The sequence below is a fragment of the Pavona decussata genome, unplaced genomic scaffold (genome assembly GCF_977016875.1).
Source record: "Pavona decussata unplaced genomic scaffold, jaPavDecu1.1 SCAFFOLD_425, whole genome shotgun sequence".
Lineage (NCBI taxonomy): Eukaryota > Metazoa > Cnidaria > Anthozoa > Scleractinia > Agariciidae > Pavona > Pavona decussata.
Window position 1 is genome coordinate 16,009 of NW_028145782.1, and position 23,033 is coordinate 39,041.

The 23,033-nt window shown below is 41.8% G+C and overlaps 1 protein-coding gene and 1 pseudogene across 1 annotated transcript; both read right to left on the reverse strand.

The window, feature by feature from the left end:
- Positions 1-14,047: 14,047 nt before the first annotated feature.
- On the reverse strand, positions 14,048-15,813 carry LOC146450814 (uncharacterized). The gene is made up of 2 exons (XM_085099938.1): positions 15,118-15,813; positions 14,048-15,028 (listed from the first exon to the last, which is right to left on the reverse strand). Exons 1-2 carry the CDS (start codon positions 15,811-15,813, stop codon positions 14,048-14,050), a joined length of 1,677 nt encoding a protein of 558 aa, XP_084956064.1.
- An 831-nt stretch (positions 15,814-16,644) lies between these two features.
- On the reverse strand, positions 16,645-18,056 carry LOC146450815 (uncharacterized; annotated as a pseudogene).
- Positions 18,057-23,033: the final 4,977 nt, after the last annotated feature.

Below are 23,033 nucleotides of genomic sequence, written 5' to 3' on the forward strand. Positions count from 1 at the left end.
AGCAGTACTACAACCGCTACTACCAGGAATAACCTTCTTCCCTATTTTCTCTTTTACGAACAAAATCTCAAAATGCTTTCAAAATGAAGAAAGCAAGGCCGAGAATTGATATCACTGTAGTAACCAAGTTAGACTATTACATGCCTCATAATTTGCGGTGTCCCACAGAGATCGATCGTGGGACCTCTACTGCTTTTTGTATATAAATGACCCCCCGCGTTCCCCCTGGCCCTATACTTTGTGCCAAGATCTAGAATATACACCGAAGACACAAGTCTTACTCTACGCTAAAAGGTGATCCAGTAGATTTACAATCCAAATTAAATAGCGACTTAGCTGAAATTCAGATCTAGCTATAAGCGAGTTTAGTCTTACTGTAAAAAGAGACAAGTATTCTATTATTGGTAGCCATAAGAAGCTGACTAATCTAAACCACCAGTTTTGATGTAAAGATCGATGAACATTCCCTGGAAAGACCTAAAACCTGCAAGTATCTTGGCATTGATTTGGATGAGAGCTTATCGTGGGACTCCAATATATATTGACAATATTGTCATAAAAGCATCCGTCGGCCTCGGGGCTATTAAACGTGTCAGGAACTTGTTTCCCCGTGAGACTCTTATAATGATCTATATGAAAGCTCTCATCCAACCATGCTTTGGTTATTGTAGCTCCGTCGTATTAGGCAGCATAGGTGTGTCAGTCTGAGATACTCCAAAAACTGCAAAATAAGGCTGAACGTTTAATCACTTTCTCAGACTTAAATGTTAGATCTTCCACTATACTCATTCGGTGACCTCGGTTCAAAGCATAAGCAATTATTCGGTTTAAAACTCTCCATAATCTTTCTCCGACTCGTTTAAATAGTATATCTTTAAGGTGTTCGCTCACATAATCTAAGACATTTGAATTAAAACCTTTTCGTTCCTACACCGAGTGCTGAAGCAAGTTTTCAATATCGTGGTTCTGTTCTCTGACACAACCCACTCTTAGCTCTTTTAAATCATGCATTTAATTTCGAATTTAATTATAGTTAATAAAGGATAGTTTTTATAGCTTTTAGTATAATCTTGTACAAATAATTAATTTAGTTAGATATTTTAATTAGTTAAGTAATTGATCAAAATACACGACTCGATGGAAGAATTGATACCGTATAAATATAGCTTACCTACCTACCTATCTTCAAATGTGCAAAAGTTCTGAAGACTTTTCCATGCCTTACCTTACTGTGTTGCTTATTAATAAAGTTCAGTTTGAAAAGATATTGAACTTCGGTCAATCCAGAAGCTCAAGCAACGACGACGGCGACGGCAACGAAAACATTACTTGAAAATATAATTTCGTCGTTGCTTAAGTTCCCTTTTCACCCATCCATTCGTACGTCCATCTATTCGAATCTATTCATGCGCATAAACTCCACTCAACTTTTTTGTCAATGTCCATTCAGCTAAGTTGAAGTATTTTTAAGTCGGGTGGCCCACAAGAAGAACCAAACTTAACTTGGCTTCAACTTTTACAAACGAGAAAACACGTGGAAATTAAAGAGCGGCCGTTTACAACTTAAACTATCCAAGTTATGCCGTTCTTTTGTTGGTGTGGTCGCTCAAAAGATTGATTATCAGGTCGTAAATTAAAGACGAGTGAAGTTTACGCTGTATATTATGGCTTATGGTCTACTGTAATCTCGTACCAAGATCTCATTGCAGGTTTGGAAATGTGAAAAATGTGACCTGGGTAGGAGAATAGACACGACTTCGATCACAAGCGTCGGTCACACCACTCAATGACGTCATTCGTGCGTCAATACTCTAACCACTACGTCCGCTACATCTCTGAATCAAAACGTGGCTTTTACATTGTTCATCGTATAATATAAAAATAGAAAAGTGCTTATGAATAAACTTTGGCGGTTTCCTATAATAAGATAAAGTATAATTTAAACTAGGAACAACGTCTGATGGAATTAAAACGGAACAGTAGTTTCGAATGCAGTGTTCCATTTTGGCAATCACACGAGATCATTCAAAGGTTTTTTTTTTCTCTTGGATTAGGATTGGATCATTTTATGATTATAAGTCGTGATCGCATAGGTGACTGCGGCCAGATATCTGGCAAATGCAAAAACGGTTAGTCTTGATGCAACATCTGTCCAGAAATTCCATGCAAGCCGGACTAAATTGTGATGAAAAACAAAAATTTTATTTGTATCACACGTGAGCGCGCCAAGAGCTATGTCATCTATCAATTAACTTTAAGGAGTTTGGAGTGACCAACTTCTTCACTTGTTTCTATTCAATACTTTTTTTTAATCACATTGCAAGTGGATCATTTTTTTTTATTCCAATTTTTGCAATTTTTTTCTTGTGTATCCTTGCTTTAGAGATCCAACCCAAAGCAAATAGATGAAAAACCAGGTCCACTCAAGAGGATAGAGAACTCAAGGTTTGAGTACGAGTACGACCTTGGATTGCAATTTAGTTATGAGGAGAACAAGAGAAAAACGTGTTGAACCAGGCAATAACAGGCAGCTTGCCAAGCTTCTCGCGGAATGGTTCATGGACTAGAAAACGACCGGTATAAGAAACAAACAAGCCGCGAGCTAAGAAATCTGTGAAACGAAAACCGGACTTTTCAAACTGCTTGTTGCTATTAGCTTTCTGAGCTTTCTTTCCTTGATGGCCTTTACCCACCAAACCAATTGATTTTTCGTTTTCTCAAGATTCTAAACGATTTTATCGTCTGACTGATTATGGAAATTTACACAAATTTACTATTAAAAGTTAACATTGTTTAGCTAAATTGTGGAACTTCCGTCACGACCGGAACCCTTTGCTATCGGACGTATTGAAAACTGTACTTAAGTTCTTCCCGAATTACTTTTTCTTTCAGTAACTTTTCTAGCCGTGCAGCTATCCAGCTAGCGAGCCGTGGAGACTTCTTCAAATATAGAACTTTTTACTTCCAGTACCTCATGCTTTTGGAGGCAAACTGTACTTAACTTCTTGCCGAGGGCCTTACTTTGATAACTTGTCTTCTGTGCTAGCCGTACACATGATGTGAAATATTTCATGCGGCCGTTTGTCGAATCGTTTTTTTTTTTGTCACAAGAGACTTGTATTTCCTCCAATCCAACATTTAACTTTTGGATTGAATGAATTTACCTGCACTGAATTTGTTATTTACACAAATGTACTATTTAAAGCTTACATTGTTTACCTAATAAGAAGTTCTGGTACTTCCGGTATACCTCTTGCATGCTGTATTGCTGTTTGGCGTAAACTGTACCTAAGTTCTTGCCGACTGCCTTAGTTTAGTAAATTTTTTTCTGAGCTTGCCGTACAGATGGCTTGAAATATTTCAGATGAGTTTTGTTTTTCATCCGCGAACTTAGTTGTAGGTAGGTTACACGCGTCAATGTTGTATGGATGCAATGCAAGGGCGTGTAGCCATTGGATTCTAGACGAATGTAGTCGATAAGCTGTTTTGGTCTGTAAATATTTTTTTCTGTCTTTCATGTTTGATACATTTGTTTATCGTTTGCACGAAGGAACTTTGTTTGCTAGGTCATTCGTCTTGCCTTCATTGCAAAACGTAAAACTATCCTGTCTCTGAGGTTCTCCAAAGCTGTTGGTAAACAACGAGCAGGAGCGAGAGTTCTGGGGATATGACCGCTTTAAAATTAGAAAGTCATACTTGTATTCAATCTTGTACTCGTATTATGATATGAAGATCCCTTTTATCAGCTTAGCGACAGTGCGTCTGTCCCGTTATGGTTGTACGTGAAAAATGTGGAGAGCACAGGAAAATCGTGTTGCCCGAGTCAATAACAGAGAGCTTGTCAAGCTTTTAGAATGGTCCATGGGCTTTTATAACGTAGCTACTAGAAAACGGGGTACTAAAAGAAACAAACAAGCCGCAAGCAAGGAAATCTGCGAAATTGTGATTTAATTTCTGCATTGCTTAGCGACGGTGCGCCGGTCGTGTTTTGGTTGTACGTGAGAAATGTGGGGTTGTCATACCGGGAACAAAAATAGCTAATCATTACTTGGTGGAACATAGTGAACAAGACAAAAAGCAGAAAAAAAGGCATAGCACTGTGAGTACAGAGGGAACGTAGGCACAAAGGAACAGTGGGAACAGAGGAACAGAGGATCAGTACAGGAACGTAAGATCAACAGGAAAACAGGATCAGTAGGAACGTAGGATGAGTAGGAACACAGGATTATTAAAAACACAGGATCAGTAGAAACACAGGATCAATAGGAACGTAGGATCAGTAGGAACACAGGATCAGTAAGAACGTAGGATCAGTAGGAACACAGGATCCGTAGGAACGTAGGATGAGTAGGAACACAGGATTAGTAGGAACACAGGATCAGTAGAAACACAGAATCAATAGGAACGTAGGATCAGTAGAAACACAGGATCAGTAGAAACACAGGATCCGTAGGAACGTAGGATGAGTAGGAACACAGGATTAGTAGGAACACAGGATCAGTAGAAAAAAAGGATCAATAGGAACTTAGGATCAGTAGGAACACAGGATCAGTAGGAACGTAGGATCAGTAGGAACACAGGATCCGTAGGAACGTAGGATAAGTAGGGACACAGGATTAGTAGGAACACAGGATCAATAGGAACGTAGGATCAGTAGGAACACAGGATTAGTAGGAACACAGGATCAGTAGAAACACAGGATCAATAGGAACGTAGGATCAGTAGAAACGTAGGATCAGTAAAAACACAAGATCAGTAGAAACACAGGATCAGTAGGAACACAGGAACCGAAGGAACGTAGGATAAGTAGGAACACAGGATTAGTAGGAACACAGGATCAGTAGAAACACAGGATCAATAGAAACACAGGATCAATAGAAACACAGGATCAATAGAAACACAGGATCAATAGAAACACAGGATCAGTAGGAACACAGGATCAGTAGGAACACAGGATCAGTAGGAACACAGGATTAGTAATAACACAGGATCAGTAGGAACACAGGATCAGTAGGAACACAGGATTAGTAATAACACAGGATCAGTAGGAACACAGGATCAGTAGCAACACAGGATTAGTAGCATTAACACAGGATCAGTAGGAACACAGGATCAGTAGGAACACAGGATCAGTAGGAACACAGGATCAGTAATAACACAGGATCTGTAGGAAAACAGAATCGGTAGGAACGTAGGATCAGTACGAACACAGGATCAGTAGGAACGTAGAATCAATAATAACACAGGATCAGTAGAAACACAGGATCCGTAATATCACAGGATCAGTAATAACACAGGATCAGTAGGAAAACAGGTTCCGTAGGAACACAGGATCAATAGGATCACAGGAAAAGTAATAACACAGGATCAGTACGAACTCAGGATCAGTAGGAACACATGATCAGTAGGAACACAGGATCAGTAGGAACGTAGAATCAGTTATAACAAGGGATCAGTAGGAACACAAGATCAGTAAGAACACAGGATCAGTAGGAACACAGGATCAGTAGGAACACAGGATCAGTAAGAACACAGGATCAGTAGGAACACAGGATCAGTAGGAACACAGGATCAGTAAGAACACAGGATCAGTAGGAACACAGGATCAGTAGGAGCGTATGATCAGTAAGAACGCAGGATCAGTAGGAACGTAGGATCAGTAATAACACAGGATCAGTACTAACACAGGATCAGTAGGAACGTAGGATTAGTAATAACACAGGATTAGTAGGAACACAGGATCAGTATTAACACGGGATCAGTAGCAACGTAGGATCAGTACGAACACAGGATCAGTAGGAACACAGGATCAGTAGGAACACAGGATCAATAGGAACACAGGATCAGTAGGAACGTAGGATCAGTACGAACACAGGATCAGTAGGAACGTAGGATCAGTAATAACACAGAATCAGTAGGAACGCAGGATCAGTAGGAACACAGGATCAGTAATAACACAGGATCAGTAGGAACACAGGATCAGTAATAACAGAGGATCAGTAGGAACACAGGATCAGTAGGAACACAGGATCAGTAATAACACAGGATCAGTAATAACACAATATCAGTAGGAACGTAGGATTAGTAATAACATAGGATCAGTAGGAACGTAGGATCAGTACGAACACAGGATCAGTAGGAACACAGAATCATTAGGAACGTAGGATCATTAGGAACACAGTATCAGTAGGAACGTAGGATCAGTAATAACACATTATCAGTAGGAACGCAGGATCAGTAATAACACAGGATCAGTAGGAACACAGGAGCAGTAATAACACAGGATCAGTAGGAACACAGGAGCAGTAAGAACACAGGATCAGTAATAACACAGGATCAGTAAGAACACAGGATCAGTAATAACACAGGATCAGTAGGAACGTAGGATTAGTAATAACACAGCATTAGTAGGAACGTAGGATCAGTACGAACACAGGATCAGTAGGAACACAGGATCAGTAATAACACAGGATTAGTAATAACACAGGATCAGTAGGAACGTAGGATCAGTAATAACACAGAGATCAGTAGTATCACAGGATCAGTAGGAACGTAGGATCAGTAATAACACAAGATCAGTAGGAACACAGGATAAGTAGGAACACAGTATCAATAGGACGACAGGATCAATAGGAACACAGGATCAGTAGGAACGTAGGATCAGTACGAACACAGGATCAGTAGGAACGTAGGATCAGTAATAACACAGAATCAGTAGGAACGCAGGATCAGTAATAACACAGAATCAGGAGGAACACAGGATCAGTAATAACACAGGATCAGTAGGAACACAGGATCAGTAGGAACACAGGATTAATAGGAACACAGGATCAGTAGGAACACAGGATCAGTAATAACACAGGATCAGTAATAACACAATATCAGTAGGAACGTAGGATTAGTAATAACACAGGATCAGTAGGAACTTAGGATCAGTACGAACACAGGATCAGTAGGAACACAGGATCTGTAGGAATACAGTATCAGTATGAACAAAGGATCGGTAGGAACGTAGGATCAGTAATAACACAGGATCAGTAGGAACACAGGATTAGTAATAGCACGGGATCAGTAGGAACACAGAATTAGTAGGAACACAGGATCAGTAGGAACACAGGATCAGTAATAACACAGGATCAGTAGGAACACAGGATCAGTAGGAACACAGGATCAGTAATAACACAGGATCAGTAATAACACAATATCAGTAGGAACGTGAAATAACTGGTCTTTATTTAGTAAACTCGTTTCAACACAGTAAATCTGAAAAGGATATGCGATGGCGTGATACAGTGCGCACTACGCATGCGCAAGCTATGTACTTTCCGGACTGGACTGGACTGGATATTACATTTCTTCCTTTTTCTGGGATAGTCCCTTTCTTAACTAAGTTCCTATAGAAAACTGTCAAGTGTTCTTGGCTGATAACTCAACTGGAAATAAGGACAATGGAAAATGTCCAATATTCAATGAAAATGTTTAAAATCCACTGGACGGAAATGCTCAATGTTTAAATGTTCTATCAGTGTTCAAATGTTCAATCAATGGAAACGTTGAATGTTTGAACTCAAACATAGTCCTTCAAATAAACTGGTCGCTGTCGGTTGCGCTCGGGTCTGGCTTCGGGTACTGGTGTCTTTGGTGAATTGCTCAGCTCTGCCTCGTTGCTGTTGTTACTCTCGGCTAGTTGGTTTTTGTCAGGTACCGTCTTTCCCGGATCTGGTTAAGGGCTGACATTTTGAAGAATCTGCTGTCTCCATTCCTCAGAATCTGATTCTCTTTCCTGGTCTACAAACTCCTAGTCGGGGTCGTTCTCGATCAGTGCATTCGCGAGCTTGAATTGGCTTGCATCACGGTACACGTCCTGTCCATCTGTGATCCTCCTAGCTGCTATACTTGAACCGTCAATTTGAGTTATGGTGTAGAATGCCGGTTCAAAAGCTGTTGACCACTTATTTGTCTTCTTTTGCTTTAGTAGACCGTGATCTCCAATGGTGAAGTTATGCTGTTTGGTGTTCTTGTTCTGAGCATTCTGTTTGGTTTTCTGTTTATACTCTTTATCCCTTTTGTTGACAGCTGAGTCACGAGCGCTTTCGCGGTTGCTCTCTCTAGTCTGATGGTCTAGCTTTGTCCTCACTTGTCTGTTCATCAAGGCTTCATATGGTGTTACTCCTGTGGCAGGATGTGGGGTGGAGCGATAGCCTGTCAACATTTCCTGAATGGCAGCATTGCTATTCCCGCCTTGAAGGTGAGCAATCTGTTCTGTCTTGTTGAGGAGCTTCACGAAACTTTCAGCTTCGCCATTTGCACGAGCATGCTCTGGGGTCACACGATGGTGGTGGAATCCTTCTGTCTTGGCAAACTCTGCAAATTCTTTGGAATTGAACGGTGGTCCGTTGTCTGATTCTAGCTGTCTTGGGGTGCCATGGGTGGCGAATATGGTTTTCAGCCTGTCCTTGGTAGGTCGGAAAGCTGCTGAGTGTGTCCTCGAGACTTCAGGGTACCTTGTTCTTTTGTCTATGGCTAGCAGGTTGTAGTGGCCGTCAGGGTACGGTCCTCCGAAGTCTACGGCTACAACGTCCCAAGGTTTCTTCGGTATTTCTGTGCTCTTGATTGGTTCTGTTCGGTGTTGTCTCGTAGTCACCTGGCAGTCATAGCACTTGTTAATGGCCTGTTCTACCATACTGTTCATGGTCGGCCACCAATATTTCTCTCTAAGCATTTGTTTCGTCTTTGTCATCCCCATGTGTCCCAAGTGGTGGGCTGCTTTGATACTCTTCTCTGAAGGTTTGTGGGAATGATGATTCTGTCCATTCTGAACATCAGGTCATCCACTGCATAAAGCTCATGTCGCACTCCGTAGAACGGCATTATGTCTGGGTCCATCTTGTGTCGTTCCCAGTCACCCGTTTGTATTCTAGCAGACAGTTTCTGGAGTTGTTTGTCTTTCTGAGTTTCTTCCTCGATTTGATCCATAACAACTGCGTATTCTGCATTGACAACATGCTTGATTACTCTTTCCACAGCATCTCTGCCTGTTTCTGGTAATGGATGTCTTGAAAGGAAGTCAAGTGGATCTTCCTCGTCCTTGCCTACAGTGCTTTGGGTTATCCTGTTTCTTTCCATGAACTGGTTGAGTATCCTGAGGTCCACGCTGGCTCTGATCATGTGTGGTTCCAGGTCTTCTTTGTCTAGTTCACTGAACTTTGGCTTTGGCTGGACCACTAGTGGTGAACACCATGTCACTGGTTCCCCTTCAGGTACCTCTTCAAATATCTCTTCTTCTAAGCACTGCTCCAACCATTTCTTGAGTGGCTCTTGCAGGTAGTATGCAACTGGTCTTGGCTTCTGAGCTACTGGTACTGCCTCTGGTCTCATGCTGAACTTTGCATAGAAATCTTGACCATTCTTGTTGTCTCTAATCTTTCCGATGCCCTGGAAAACGTGGCTGTATCTGTCAGCAATGTCTTTGATTTCGGGACTCGGAACTTCATCTTCCTTAACAGCTTTGATGTCTGACATTTCTTCTTGGATTCCTGGGTCGTTCTTCTCAGCGAATGTTCCATCTTCCCTGATTTGCAACATCCCGAGTTCTTGCAGGGTGTCTTTGCCGATGAGTGGAGGGGAGTTGATTCTTCCTTTGACTACAATAAATCTTGCAACAGTTCCACAAGTTTTGTTCCTGATTGTCGCTGTTAACTCTCCTTTCACAGACAATTCACTCTGTAAAGTGTTCAGCTTTGTTCTGCTGGATGCTAGTGTTGGTTTTGTACTGGCACGGTTTGTCAGTGCTTTGAATTGATGTTCGTCCAAAACATTGACTTCCGCTCCGCTGTCAGGCTCTACTTCTACATCGACATTGTCTATCTTCACTATCAGGGTTCTATCCTTGTCATCGGATTTAATCTTCTTGACTTGCTTCAAATGTCGAACTGCTTGACAGAAGAACTCATCGTCAGAGCTTGTTGAGCTGTCCGGTGACTCTTCAGTGGTTCGTTTGATGTGGCGCTGCTGTTTGTCATTGTGTGATTTTCCCAGTTCAGGTTTATGCTGTTGGCCTTTCTTGCTGTCCCTGGGTGTATCAGCTCTACACACTGTTGCAAAGTGGTTGAATCTCTGGCATTTTGAACATTTCTTCCCGTATGCAGGACAGTTTTTCCCTTTTGGATGAGTGCCTACTTGTCCACAGTATCCACAGGGTTGCTTCTTCTGGTAACCTGATCTGCTCCGGGGCGGTTGGCATTCTCCGGGTCGTCTACTCAACTTCTTTACATCTTCGGGAATTTTCATGCCGCTTACTTGAAGTGAAGTGTCCTCCATTTGGGCAGCTTCGGTGAGAAATTGTGTCAAATTCCATTTCTTGTTGATGGCTTTCTGAATTAGCGTACGATTGTGCGTCGTTTGGATGAGGTGTTCCAGGATTCGGTCGTCGCAATTTGTTCCGAATTCGCACTCGTTGCCTTTCTCTCTCACTCGAGCAGCATAAGCTACGGTTGTTTCTCCGTGTGCTGGTTTCATCTTGAGGAATAGATACCTTGCGTACTGTTTATTTTTCTTCGGTGTGAAGTAATCATTTAGCTTCTTTCTCAGTTTCTCATAATCGTTCATTGCATCGGTTGGGTTTGGGAGGCTCTTCTCAAGCCGGGCAATTTCTTTCCCTCCGTAGATGATCAACGCATCTTTCTTGTCGATAGGATCCGTAATCTTGAAATATCGGAACTCTCGTTCGATTTCTTCGATCCAATCGTCCCATGCTCTACCAGTAGTGATCTGGTCGTCCCCAGGAATGAATGGTGAGGCTCTAAGGTTTCTTGTTTCCGTAATAATCCGCACCGGAGCTGGTTCGGCGGGAGCTTGGAGTTCTTCATGTTCTTCGTTGTCACTCATGATTCTCTGCTGTTGTGCGAACGAGTTACGCGTAAATATCTTCTAAACGAGGGAATCTTTCATCTAGCCACTGTTGCTGGGCTTCTTCTTTTGCTACTGTTTTCTCCTCGTTTCTCTTCGTTTTATCCTCGTCGCCAATGAAATAACTGGTCTTTATTTAGTAAACTCGTTTCAACACAGTAAATCTGAAAAGCATGTGCGATGGCGTGATACAGTGCGCACTACGCATGCGCAAGCTATGTACTTTCCGGACTGGACTGGACTGGATATTACAGAACGTAGGATTATTTATAACACAGGATCATTAGGAACGTAGGATCAGTATGAACACAGGATCAGTAGGAACACAGGATCTGTAGGAACACAGGATCAGTAGGAACACAGGGTCAGTAGGAACGTAGGATCAGTAATAACACAGGATCAGTAAGAACACAGGATCAGTAATAACACAGGATTAGTAGGAACACAGGATCAGTAGGAAAACAGGATCAGTAGGAACACAGGATCAGTAGGAACACAGGATTAGTAGGAACACAGGATTAGTAGGAACACAGGATTAGTAGGAACACAGGATCAGTAGGAACACAGGATTAGTAGGAACACAGGATCAGTACGAACACAGGATCAGTAGGAACACAGGATTAGTAGGAACACAGGATTAGTAGGAACACAGGATCAGTAATAACACAGGATTAGTAGGAACACAGGATTAGTAATAACACAGGATCAGTACGAACACAGGATCAGTAGGAACACAGGATCAGTAGGAACACAGGATCAGTAATAACACAGGATCAGTACGAACACAGGATCAGTAGGAACACAGGATCAGTAGGAACACAGGATCAGTAATAACACAGGATTAGTAGGAACACAGGATTAGTAGGAACACAGGATTAGTAATAACACAGGATCAGTACGAACACAGGATCAGTAGGAACACAGGATCAGTAGGAACACAGGATCAGTAATAACACAGGATTAGTAGGAACATAGGATCAGTAGGAACACAGGATCAGTAGGAACACAGGATTAGTAATAACACAGGATCAGTACGAACACAGGATCAGTAGGAACACAGGATCAGTAGGAACACAGGATCAGTTATAGCACAGGATCAGTAGGAACGTAGGATCAGTAATAACACAGGATCAGTAATAACACAGGATCAGTAGGAACGTAGGATCAGTAATAACACAGGATCAGTAGGAACGTAGGATCAGTACGAACACAGGATCAATAGGAACACAGGATCAGTAGGAACACAGGATCAGTAGGAACGTAGGATCAGTACGAACACAGGATTAGTAGGAACGTAGGATCAGTACGAACACAGGATCAGTACGAACACAGGATCATTAGGAACACAATATCAGTAGGAACACAGGATCAGTAGGAACACAGGATCAGTAGAAACACAGGATCAGTAGAAACACAGGATCAGCAGGATGAGTAACAACGGTAGGAAGAGAAGGATCTGTACGCAGGCATGGCCCTCCCAGAGGGAGGGGTTGAGGGCTTTAAGCCCCGTCCCTACCCCTTTTTGCCGTAAAATGCAAGTTATAACAGAGAATTTTATACAGTAAAATTTAGTCACTGGCTCTCTTTTTTCTCTCAATTGGCTGTGCCGTTTTGTTATAATCTCCATTCGGCTTGATGCACCGTTCGTACAGCTTTGAGTTAACTGCAGTTCAGTTAAAATTGTTAGATTTCGGGATTTTTTAAAGGTTGATATCAGTAGTAATACCTGTACATTTAAAGATCAGATGACAAATGTTATCAGCTTTTGTACAATAGAAACAGCACGGAGCAATTAAAAGAAAAAGTCTCGTTTGTTTTTCTTTTTTTTTTCCCGTAATTATAGAAGAATTAAAATAAAATTTACGAGGAAGCATGCCTCGCGGCCCACAGCATGAAAAAAACAATTTCAGTTGGTGTAATGTTTGCATAAATCTGCCGTAAAGTTCCAATTTAAGAAGCTTTGCGCCACAGTTACATTAGGTAAATGTAAGCTTTACGCTACCTTTACGCTTAAACTTAAAGCTAGAGTAGTGAGACTCCTTTACGAGGCCTTTAAGCACTGTGTAAAGCCGCTGTAAGGTAGAGATTTACGCCAACCTACGTGTATTAGCACTGTGTAAAGCTGGTGTAAGGTGGAGATTTACACCTACTTTATGTATTTATACAGATATCTTCAATAAGCCATGTTTATACTCGGCGTAAAGTCAACGTTATTTTTGTATACAAGGCAGATGTATCGGAACTACATGCCAAAATTGTGCACTCCTTTATAGGGGGTGAAGGGGCCAAAAACCATTGCTCCAACGCGCTATATCTTGCTCTTTAATGTCGAATGTTCGTTAATTACATAAAGAGAAACGATGCGGTAAAACGTTGCTATATGCGATAATCGATGCGGTTGCTAGAAAAATAAACAAAGAAAATACAAGTTGCTGCAGCAAAAGGACGAAGCAAAAGACAAGAATATAGAAAAAACAAACTAAGCAGAAATGACGAGCCAAAAATAATACTTACAAACGTTATATGGCCTTTAAAACGGACAAACGAAGCGATGGAGAAAAAAAAACGCAAAACCTAAAACTGTATTCTAAACTACAAAACGAGAATGAATGAAAAGTTAAGACGCGAATTTATACTAATGAACTAAGGAACAATAGACAAAGTTTGCAGAAAAAACTAACAGAATAATAATGAGAACGACATGCAAGCGTGACACAGAAAAAATGTTCCAAAAAACAAAAGAGTTCGTTAAAGAAGAATGCCGCCGCAACATCTGGCTCCCCGAAGAGTTTGACCGGCAGAAAACTCTTACAGACAATTCTCTAAAAAAGACAGTTCTCAGTTCTCTGAAATCAACATGGCTCCTCTGGCTGGGATTCAAACACCCGGTCTAAAGTTCTGTCTCAAGTATCAGAATAAGCTTGTCAACTGGGCGATCAAGGAAGGTTGCTCCTGTGGTAACCTTGACAGACCGTACATATCCTTCTTCGTCAGTGAAAGTGTGGACAATACGGGCCAAATGCCAATGGTTCCGTGCTACACGTTCGTCAACGATCAGGACCAGGTCTCCCTTTTCAAAGTCTCTCCTGGGACGATTCCATTTTGATTTTTGCTGAAGGCATTGAGCGTATTCTCTTCTCTATCTTGACCAAAATACGTTTCCAAGGTACTGGACTCTCTTCCATCTTTTGCGCAGATAAACATATTCTTTCTGGAAGTTACCAGGAGGGGGTAGTACGACTTTAGACTTCATCGTCAGGATGTGATTCGGTGTTAGTGGGTCTATATCTCCTGGGTCACTGTAAGGAGTGGTGAGAGGTCTGCTGTTTATGATCCACTCTACTTCTGCCATCAGAGTTCGAAACGATTCGTCGTCAAGGTTACGACCATGTTCTCGCATTAAGGCGGTAAGGATTGAGCGGACTGAGCGTATTTGTCGTTCCCAGACGCTACCCATATGCGACGCAGACGGTGGGTTGTGCTTCCATTGCACCCAATCAGCTTTGAATTCCATACATAAACTTCTCTGAATTGCGTTGTTGTCCATCTTTGATAACGCTCTTTGCAATTCTTTCTCTGCTCTGGTAATATTTGTTCCTTGATCGGATCTGATTTCACGCACATGCCCTCTTCTTGCTATAAAACGTCGCAAGGCATTTAGAAAGGAATCTGTTTCCAGGGAGTTCACCGTCTCTATATGCACAGCTCGACTAGATAAACAGGTAAATAACGCACCATAACGCTTCAATTCTTTTCGTCCCTCTTTGATGTAGAATGGGCCAAAGTAGTCGACGCCACAGTAAGTGAATGGAGGTGCTGGGGCAATCCTTTCTTTGGGAAGATCGGCCATCCTTTGCTCACCAACTACACCACGAAGCCGCCGACATGTCACGCATTTGGAAATGAAGTGCCTCACAACGGAATTGGCGTTTATGATCCAATATCGACTTCTAAGTGTGCCTAAAGTAATGCCGCGACCAGAATGCGCAACCTTCTCATGTGCATCTCTAATGATCAGATCTACCACGAAACTCTTCTTGGGGAGGATGATGGGATACTTGAAATTATCAGGAAAGACTTGCGATCTGCTGAATCTGCCTCCGACGCGCAACAGGCCGTTCTGGTCAAGAAAAGGATCAAGGCGATATAACGTACTGGTTTTCTTGATTTCCACTTTCTTGACTCTCACGAGGTCGCGATTCTTCTGACGCTCTTCTCCTTGAATCTAGCGCAGTGCTTCAAATTCTTTAGGAAACGCACATCCTTGCACCAAATGATTTCTTCGGGGCGTTGTAATTCTTCAACTTTCATGGGTTGGCTGCTCAATTTTTCTGCTCTGCGTGTTTCCAACGGCGTTTGCACATGAGCTAAAAACTGCTTGAGGCGAAGTATCCGGGCCACGCATCGTTTCATGGGGTTCCAATTTGAGAAACGCACAAACCTGATCAAGTTTTCCTCCTTTTCATCAGAAACGGCATGTGTTACAACTTTCTTCACTTCAGGATCATCGGCAAAGACTGCGTCTAAATCGCAGAGAAACTTAGGCCATTCATTCTCGGGATGCCACAAGAAATCTGGACCTCTGACCCATCGATGTCGTTTAGTTATCTGATTGCCCTCCAAACCACGTGATGCGTCATCAGCCAGATCATTTTCGGAGTCCACATGCCTCCATTGGATAGGATCTGTCTCATCTCGAATTCTTTGCACTCGATTTGCCACAAACACGTGAAAACGCTTTGTTTCGTTTCGAATGTATTTCAACACGGTGGTAATGTCGGTCCGGTATATCTCTCCATCAATAGGATCGCTTAATTCTCTGGAAACCATTTCTCCTACTTGAACATAGGTAGTTGCTGGTGTAAGCTCCAAACGCGGAATCGTTATGGCCTTAAGGGGTGCCATTCGAGACTTCCCCATCAGAAACGCACAATGGATGTTACCCTTGTCGTCTACACTTCGTAGATACGTCACCTGAATATTCCGAGTGGGTCATACACTGAACAGATGGTGGATAAGATACCACGGCGAGTGAGTGGCTTGTCTTTAAGGATTATCCGAAACCCGAGCGTTTCCGATTTAATAGCCCACTGTACACCAACGACCCTTTCAACTGGAAGGAAATGGCAACTTAGGTTCAAAGTCCTTAAATCGTGTGCGCGAATGTCATGTGGCACGCTCATCAATATGTTTCTTCTGTTGCTGACAATCTTGGATAGATTAAATCCTCCAAGAGAAAATGCAGAACGAACACCACGTAATCTTTCAATAGCTGTTTCTTCTGAATCCTCCGATCGAAGACAGTCATCCACGTAAAAGTTATTCCTCAAAACATCAGCTGTTTCCGAACCAACATGTTTCTCAGCATCATCTGCGGCTTGTCAAAAAACGAAGTTGGAACAACTTGGGGAAGATACTGCTCCAAAAAGATGAACATTCATCTGGTATTCTGTAGGGGCCTCATCAAGAAGACCGTCAGGCCACCAAAGGAATTGGAGAAAATCTCTTTGATTGTCGGGTACTCGAACCTGATGAAACATAGCATCAATGTCTCCCATGAATGCGACTGGCTGGTGGCGAAATCTCGTCAACACGCCGACAAGGCGACTCGTCAGCTCCGGTCCTTGCATTAGTTGGTCGTTCAGTGATGTCCCTCCATAACGTGCGCTACAGTCAAAAACAACTCTGATCTTGTCTGGCTTTTCGGGGGTGGTAAACACCGTGATGGGGTATGTATCACACTTGCCCTGACCTGGCGGGAACGCGATCTGGTGTCACTTTTCTGGCAAATCCTTTTCGGATGATGTCATTCATGAAATTGACATAATCTTCGTGAAATTTCTTATTTCTTGCCAGCTTTCTCTTCAGCCAGCATGCTCTTTGGAACACTTGCTCCTTGTTGTCAGGAAGGTGCACGTCTTTAGAGCGGAAGGGTAGAGGTATTTCGTAATGGCCATCATCAGTACGCCTAATGCCTTTATTCCCAATCTCAAGAAATCTCTTATCTTCTTGCGAGTACTGGTGGGCGCTCTCGTCAGATCTTTCAGGAAAGTCCAATTCAAACATCCTGATTAATGCTTGTGGCGTGACAATTTCTTTGACCTTATCCTGTACGGCGAAGTGATGGTCAAGGGGTTTCTCTGATCCCACCTCTACAACGGCTATTCTATTGCAGTTATGAGCGAGTTGAGGTGCAGGCACATCCACTTCTATCGCAGAAATGTCTTCTTTAGTAAAGGTCTTCGGAAAATCAATGCGATTTTCACCATTGAGGTCCGTAACGCTCAAACCGTTCAGTGCCTTAGTATCGTGTAACTGAGTGCCGTTCACTGTCTTCACCATTAGCTTCGTATTGGTGCCCTTTGCATCTAAGCAAGCAGCTATGTCTTCCGGCAAGAAAGTACCAGTGCTGCAGCTGTCGAGCATGGCATACGTAAGGACTTCTTTCCCGGTTGATATTTAATCTGACAGGAACAATAAGCAAGGCAGTTATTGGGTTCCCTATGCGACAGCGCTGCAAACGGCCTCCTTTGTTTCAACATGGGTAGCAGCGAGGACATCCGTACATTGTTCTGATGACGGATTCTTTTTCTTGGTTGCCACTTGATTGAGACGGAAGTTATCATCGTGAAGCCCGGTAGGATGACGTCTGGAGCACGTTTTACAGGTTTTCCTCTGAGCACATCCGTTAAACCTATGGCCAGCTTGGTAACATGCAAAGCACAAGTCTTTGTCCTTGAGGAACTCTCTCTCCTCTCTTGGAAGGTCTTCTTTAAGTACTATTCACAGTCATCAAGGTCATAAGTCTATCCACACATCTTACACGAGTTAGCTAGGCCAAGCCCTTTAGCTTCGGGTGTTGCAGTTATCGCCGTCGCGTGACTGGATACACGACTTGTCGCGCATGAACGGTCTACGATTTTCGGCTTGTGAGCGTTTTTCCCTTTGTTAAAACGACCAGGGCGATCTGAGATATCTTGGCGTTTTAGCACTTTTCGTCAATACACAGGATCCATTGCAATTCCTGCTTCAGTCTCCACAAATTCCACAAAGTTAGCAAAAGTGGGAGTGATATTTGTCGTCGCTCGGAGCTTACTTGCTTCTCTGCGCCATCTGTCTTGGAGTGACAGCGGAAGCTTTTTAACCATAGTCTGAATGTTGTGGGGATGATCCAAAGTCGAGAGAAAAGTATTGACGTGCTGTGGTCCTTTTGTGACTGTCTAACAAATTCAAAGCTCCACCAGCGGATGCAGGCGGCCACTGGCCGCAACAGTTTTACAAGTAATGACCAATCTAAAAACTGACCGACTGGGGACTGTCTTGGTGGTGGATACGGTAGCAATGTGTTCTATAGGCTTCTTCCATTTCGCGCAACCGCAGAGGGCATCCAGAATAACGATGTCACTGTAGAAATGCACCGTCAGCATTTCACCGCCAGAGCGCCTATCAGTTGTGTCTCTCGAGAGCCTTTCAATAAGATGCTTAATAAGTCACCTGACAAGGACGAACTCGAGAAAACTTATCCAATTAACGAAGAGGGGGACGATGATTAGTCATGAGAGGACGGAAACATCGCGTACTGTAAGTACCTCCTGGTGTCTCTCATAAACCCTTAGAAAACTTTTCTAAGGATTTGTGAGGGCTTTATCTGGAGTATCTGTTTGCACTCCAGGTTTCGTCACCTATGTTTTCCACTTTATGTCATCAAGTCGTAATAAACGTGTCTCAGTTATCATATGGAGGAATGTTACGTATCAGTGACATGACAACTCGTCACTTGTAAAACTTTGTTACAGAATATCAATGAAATCGGGAAATTCGAACCACCTCCACTGACATGATCGGCTCTGAAGGAAAGCCAAAGTCACGAGTCAGCTGACGAGTAAATAAATCAGCACTAAAGAATTCTGCGGCATGCCGGCGCTTATGAAAGCGTGATTATCATTGGATGAGAAAGAGAAATTTTGGGAAATTCACGGTGGCGGATTTTCATTAACTATTGTGTTGAGATGATAGTGATGCCATAAGAGTGCCAATGACAATGAACTACCGACTCATAATATGGATCAAAACTTGTAATAATATGTTGTAAAACGCCATTTTATAGTTGTTATGAAATTTAGTTACTGTTAATGACAGTTATTGTTGTCATTCCAGAGTCATTTTTAAGCAAGGGATCGTATCTCGTAACATTTTTGACTGAATAGTAATTCAGACCACAGGTGGTCTAAATTTCGGGTAATTTACATTTCGTAATTGCGGAGACCTAACCCTTTTGCTAGTGCTTATCGAAACCCATAGAAATAACTTTTCTTAGCTACAAGTTTATTAAGACTGGTCCAAAATTATTCTAGGTAAAATGTCTTAGGGTCTATAATGATTGATTGTATCTCACAAGTTACTCGATACAGTGAGTGAGACAATTCTTGTGAAAGAAACTTGACTCTTGTTACTCCAGGTGGCGCTGTCTACATTTTTCAGGGAACGAAACCGACATGAGCAAAAAGGAAACAGCTCTTTTATAAAACCTGTGATGTCCGTGGTTACCAGCATTAAAAACACCAGCAGGCCTGTAGGTTGCAAAACAATCCCACACTTGTGCGTCGATAAGTTTGGAGCTAACAATAAACTGCTGCAGGAAAGTTGAACGCACTTTATTCTCTCAGAGGCCACGTGTGTCAGTTTAGTTTAAGCTCAAAACGTGCACTGACATTAAGTATTGAATAATTACACACTGCACGACAGCTGAACACCGGCTGGACCCTCCTCTAATTGTGTTTAAATAAATGCTGTTATTATTATTATTATTATTATTATTATTATTATTATTATTATTATTATTATAATTATTATTATTATTATTATTATTTTTCAATCTGATTAAAGTTTATTTCAGTGTACAGTATAGTGCAGGTGTATTTTATTAATTGTTTCAATGCTAAGCTATTTCGGGAGAAACTTCCGGTAAATCCGACTGTGAGTTTTACGGCGTCCGCTGTGATGATGTGGCCAGTATATTAAGGCGACTCATTTTTCAATTTCCGCCCTTGCGAGATACAGCAGATTGTGTGTCAAGTAGTCGCCTACGGGAGGTTAAAAACAATTGAAAGTTTTAAACAATCATCTTAAATAGCGGTCGCTTACGAGAGGTGGGTTCCATCTATAGTGATTTGACTTGAAAACGTTTGGTATTTTGGAAAAAGTGGTCGCTAATGACAGGTGGTCACTTACGAGAGGTGGTCGCAAAGAGAGGTTTGACTGTACTTCCGTAAACGTTAATTCGATTCATGCTCACAAGTTATTTGAGAAAAGACGTAAAATACATAAAAGTTTTCACTAGATGAAAGTAGTCATTGTACTTGCTTTATTTTGTGACGAGAATTTACAAAGCTACAACGTTATACAAAAACTGTCGGAAACTTTTCGACAGAAAATATCTAATGGAGAATGTTGAAAAAACCATTTCCGAGCCCCTAGATTTCAACATTTTCTGGGGGAGGATGGCTCCAGAACCCCCCACAAAGTCGCGACCCCGGCGCTCGTTTTCAACCCCCCTCCCCCCCCCCTATAATTGACAACAGGGGCCTCCGACCCTGTCAATTCCGTTAATTCTGTTTTAACTTTTTCCTTGAAGATATTTGCTATTGAAGTTTGAATATTCGCTAGCATTTCTCTAGTTTCAATTTAGTTAGGTTCAGTTGACGAAGTTTCTTTCATCTCCATATTCTCTCCAGCTTCACTTGCAGCCATGTTGCTTCGTTTGGCGTCGCTGAGCTCTTCAGAGCCTTGATCACCTCGTTTGTTCTTGCGGTCTTTTCTTGTCATCGGAGCAGGCGCTTACTTCTCATCACCAAGGGTGAAGGCGGTGAGGGTAAAAGGCGGAAAGAGTTTGCGGAATGGTATGTGGAATGGCCTGAGGAATGGCATAATTATGCGAAATACGATTTACGTGGGAAATAAATTAACTGAAGAGCGCGTCATGTTTTTGCGCCAATTTTATAAGAGCAGCAGCTTTTTTGATGCTGCGGACTCTCGCTAAATGTTAACAACAATTCGAGGATTTGATCGTCTGATTGTTGATTTGGAAGAAGTGAGGGTAAAGTAAGCGATGAAAACTGTTTATAGTTTTCGCATTCAAAGAAACTATCAGTAAATCCGTAGTAAATTAAATTTCATGTTCACTCTACTCCATGCAACTTTGGTTGACAAAAATAACGTGGCAGCGTGAAGTCTTCTCAGGACAAATATTGATCCTTTACCGAGGGCAAATAATAAACCTTTTTTTTCTTTTTTTTTTAAACCCTCGGTAAAAGATCAATTCTCATACCCTGTATGCTCCATGATTCATTTGTCATGAGCGGGAAAATGAACAACAATTTGACCAAAATGCATTTGTGATAAGAATAGTTTCACAACCTTTCAAACAACCAGTGTCGATAATTAGACACCATACTTGTCATCTGCTTTTTTGCTCTAGGGCTTTTTCGCTTTTAAATCTCATTTTAGGTTGGGACGTCTGGCACTGAAAGATCTTAATTAAAGACGGATATGTTTAGTTCGATAACGCGTAACTGAACTATAGCTACCTGAATCGCCGTATTAAATAGCTAGGTAGCTAGCTCAGCAGCTCAACAGTGACTTGAGTACTCGTCGCTCGACGAAAATGTAACGTGAGAAAAAGTAGAACATGAGTTGTACAAATTGTAACCGTCAAAGAGTCTGATAAAATGACCGAGTTTAAATTTAAAATTTCTCGCATAATAGTTTTGGCCTTGGACTGATGTTATTTCTCCAGTCTGGTGTTGCTTTTTGTCTAGGCTACTCGCTGCCACGTTCTTTTTGTCAACTAGAAATTTAATTTATTCTTAGTTCCTTGAATGCGAAACTTCATCGATTTCTTCACTGTCACTACCTAACCGGCGATCAGACATGTTCTATCCCAGGCGTGTATTTTCTAATCCTCGATCTGTTGTTTGGTTGTTTAATAGTCCGCAACATCGAAAAAACTGCTGCTCTTATAAAATTGGCGCGAAAACAGGATGCGCTCTTCCGTTAATTTATTCCCCGCGTAAATCGTATTTCGCATAATTATGCCATTCCGCAGGCCATTCCGCAAACTCTTTCCTCCTTTTACCCTCACCGGGGTGAAGGAGTATGGAGGCAGATTTTGTTACGCTCATTCGACACGTCCGACTCGGACGAACGCACGCATGCTCCTCTTGCACTGTAATATGAAAAAAATTTTACTTTCAAGGAACAAGAAGCTGTTGTCCCTCGTTTTCATCCGCTTCTTTTTTTTTTTTAATGATTGCATGGAATTTCGATTTCAACCACCGTTATAACTGAAAAATTTCCTTTCTCATAGAAAACGCTCAAAAACATCACTTTTCTGATAGCGTGGGGTAAACTTTTTAAAATTCGATTCGTTTACCGCACAGTCACGCAATGTATATTGCTTTAACTCAACAGATCCACTCAATAAATTTTACTTTACAATTTGCAAACACTAAAGATTGTTAAAACTGGAATTCTCATTTTCATCCTTGATCGTTAATAAGGCTGGTGTAAACGGACGGACGTTGACATTTACCTCCCGGCTAAGATCACCTAGTTGTTTGCGTGCGATGGCGATTCTAACGGGAACTTTTCGCTCTCTAGGAACTTGTAGTTGCGGACAATCAGTCTCCATAATTTACGCCTCCATAAATTGTAGGATGGTGTTTTGTTCGAGGGATCCTGGATGGAACTTGAAGGAGCCAGATAACATTGCACGGAACTTCAAACTCCTGAGGAAATATCAGCACAAGCTCGACTGCCTAATATTTGACATGCTCTTCATCCGTGAGTTCAAACCAAAGCTTAACAAACAATGTGAATCTATCCGCGCGAAGTTGTTTATTAATTATCCCAAACTTCATTGTTTCTTACTACACCTTTTCGTGTTTTTATTACTATTAATATCTAATCACTTGTCATCATATGATTTGTGTAAGGAACGTTATTTATTCTACTAGCTTTTTATGCATTATGCCCCTATTTCTTAATGTTTCTATGTAAATACTTAAGCACCCTCATGCACTTTGGCGACTTAGTTATTCAAAGACATTACAATTGCAAATTAATAT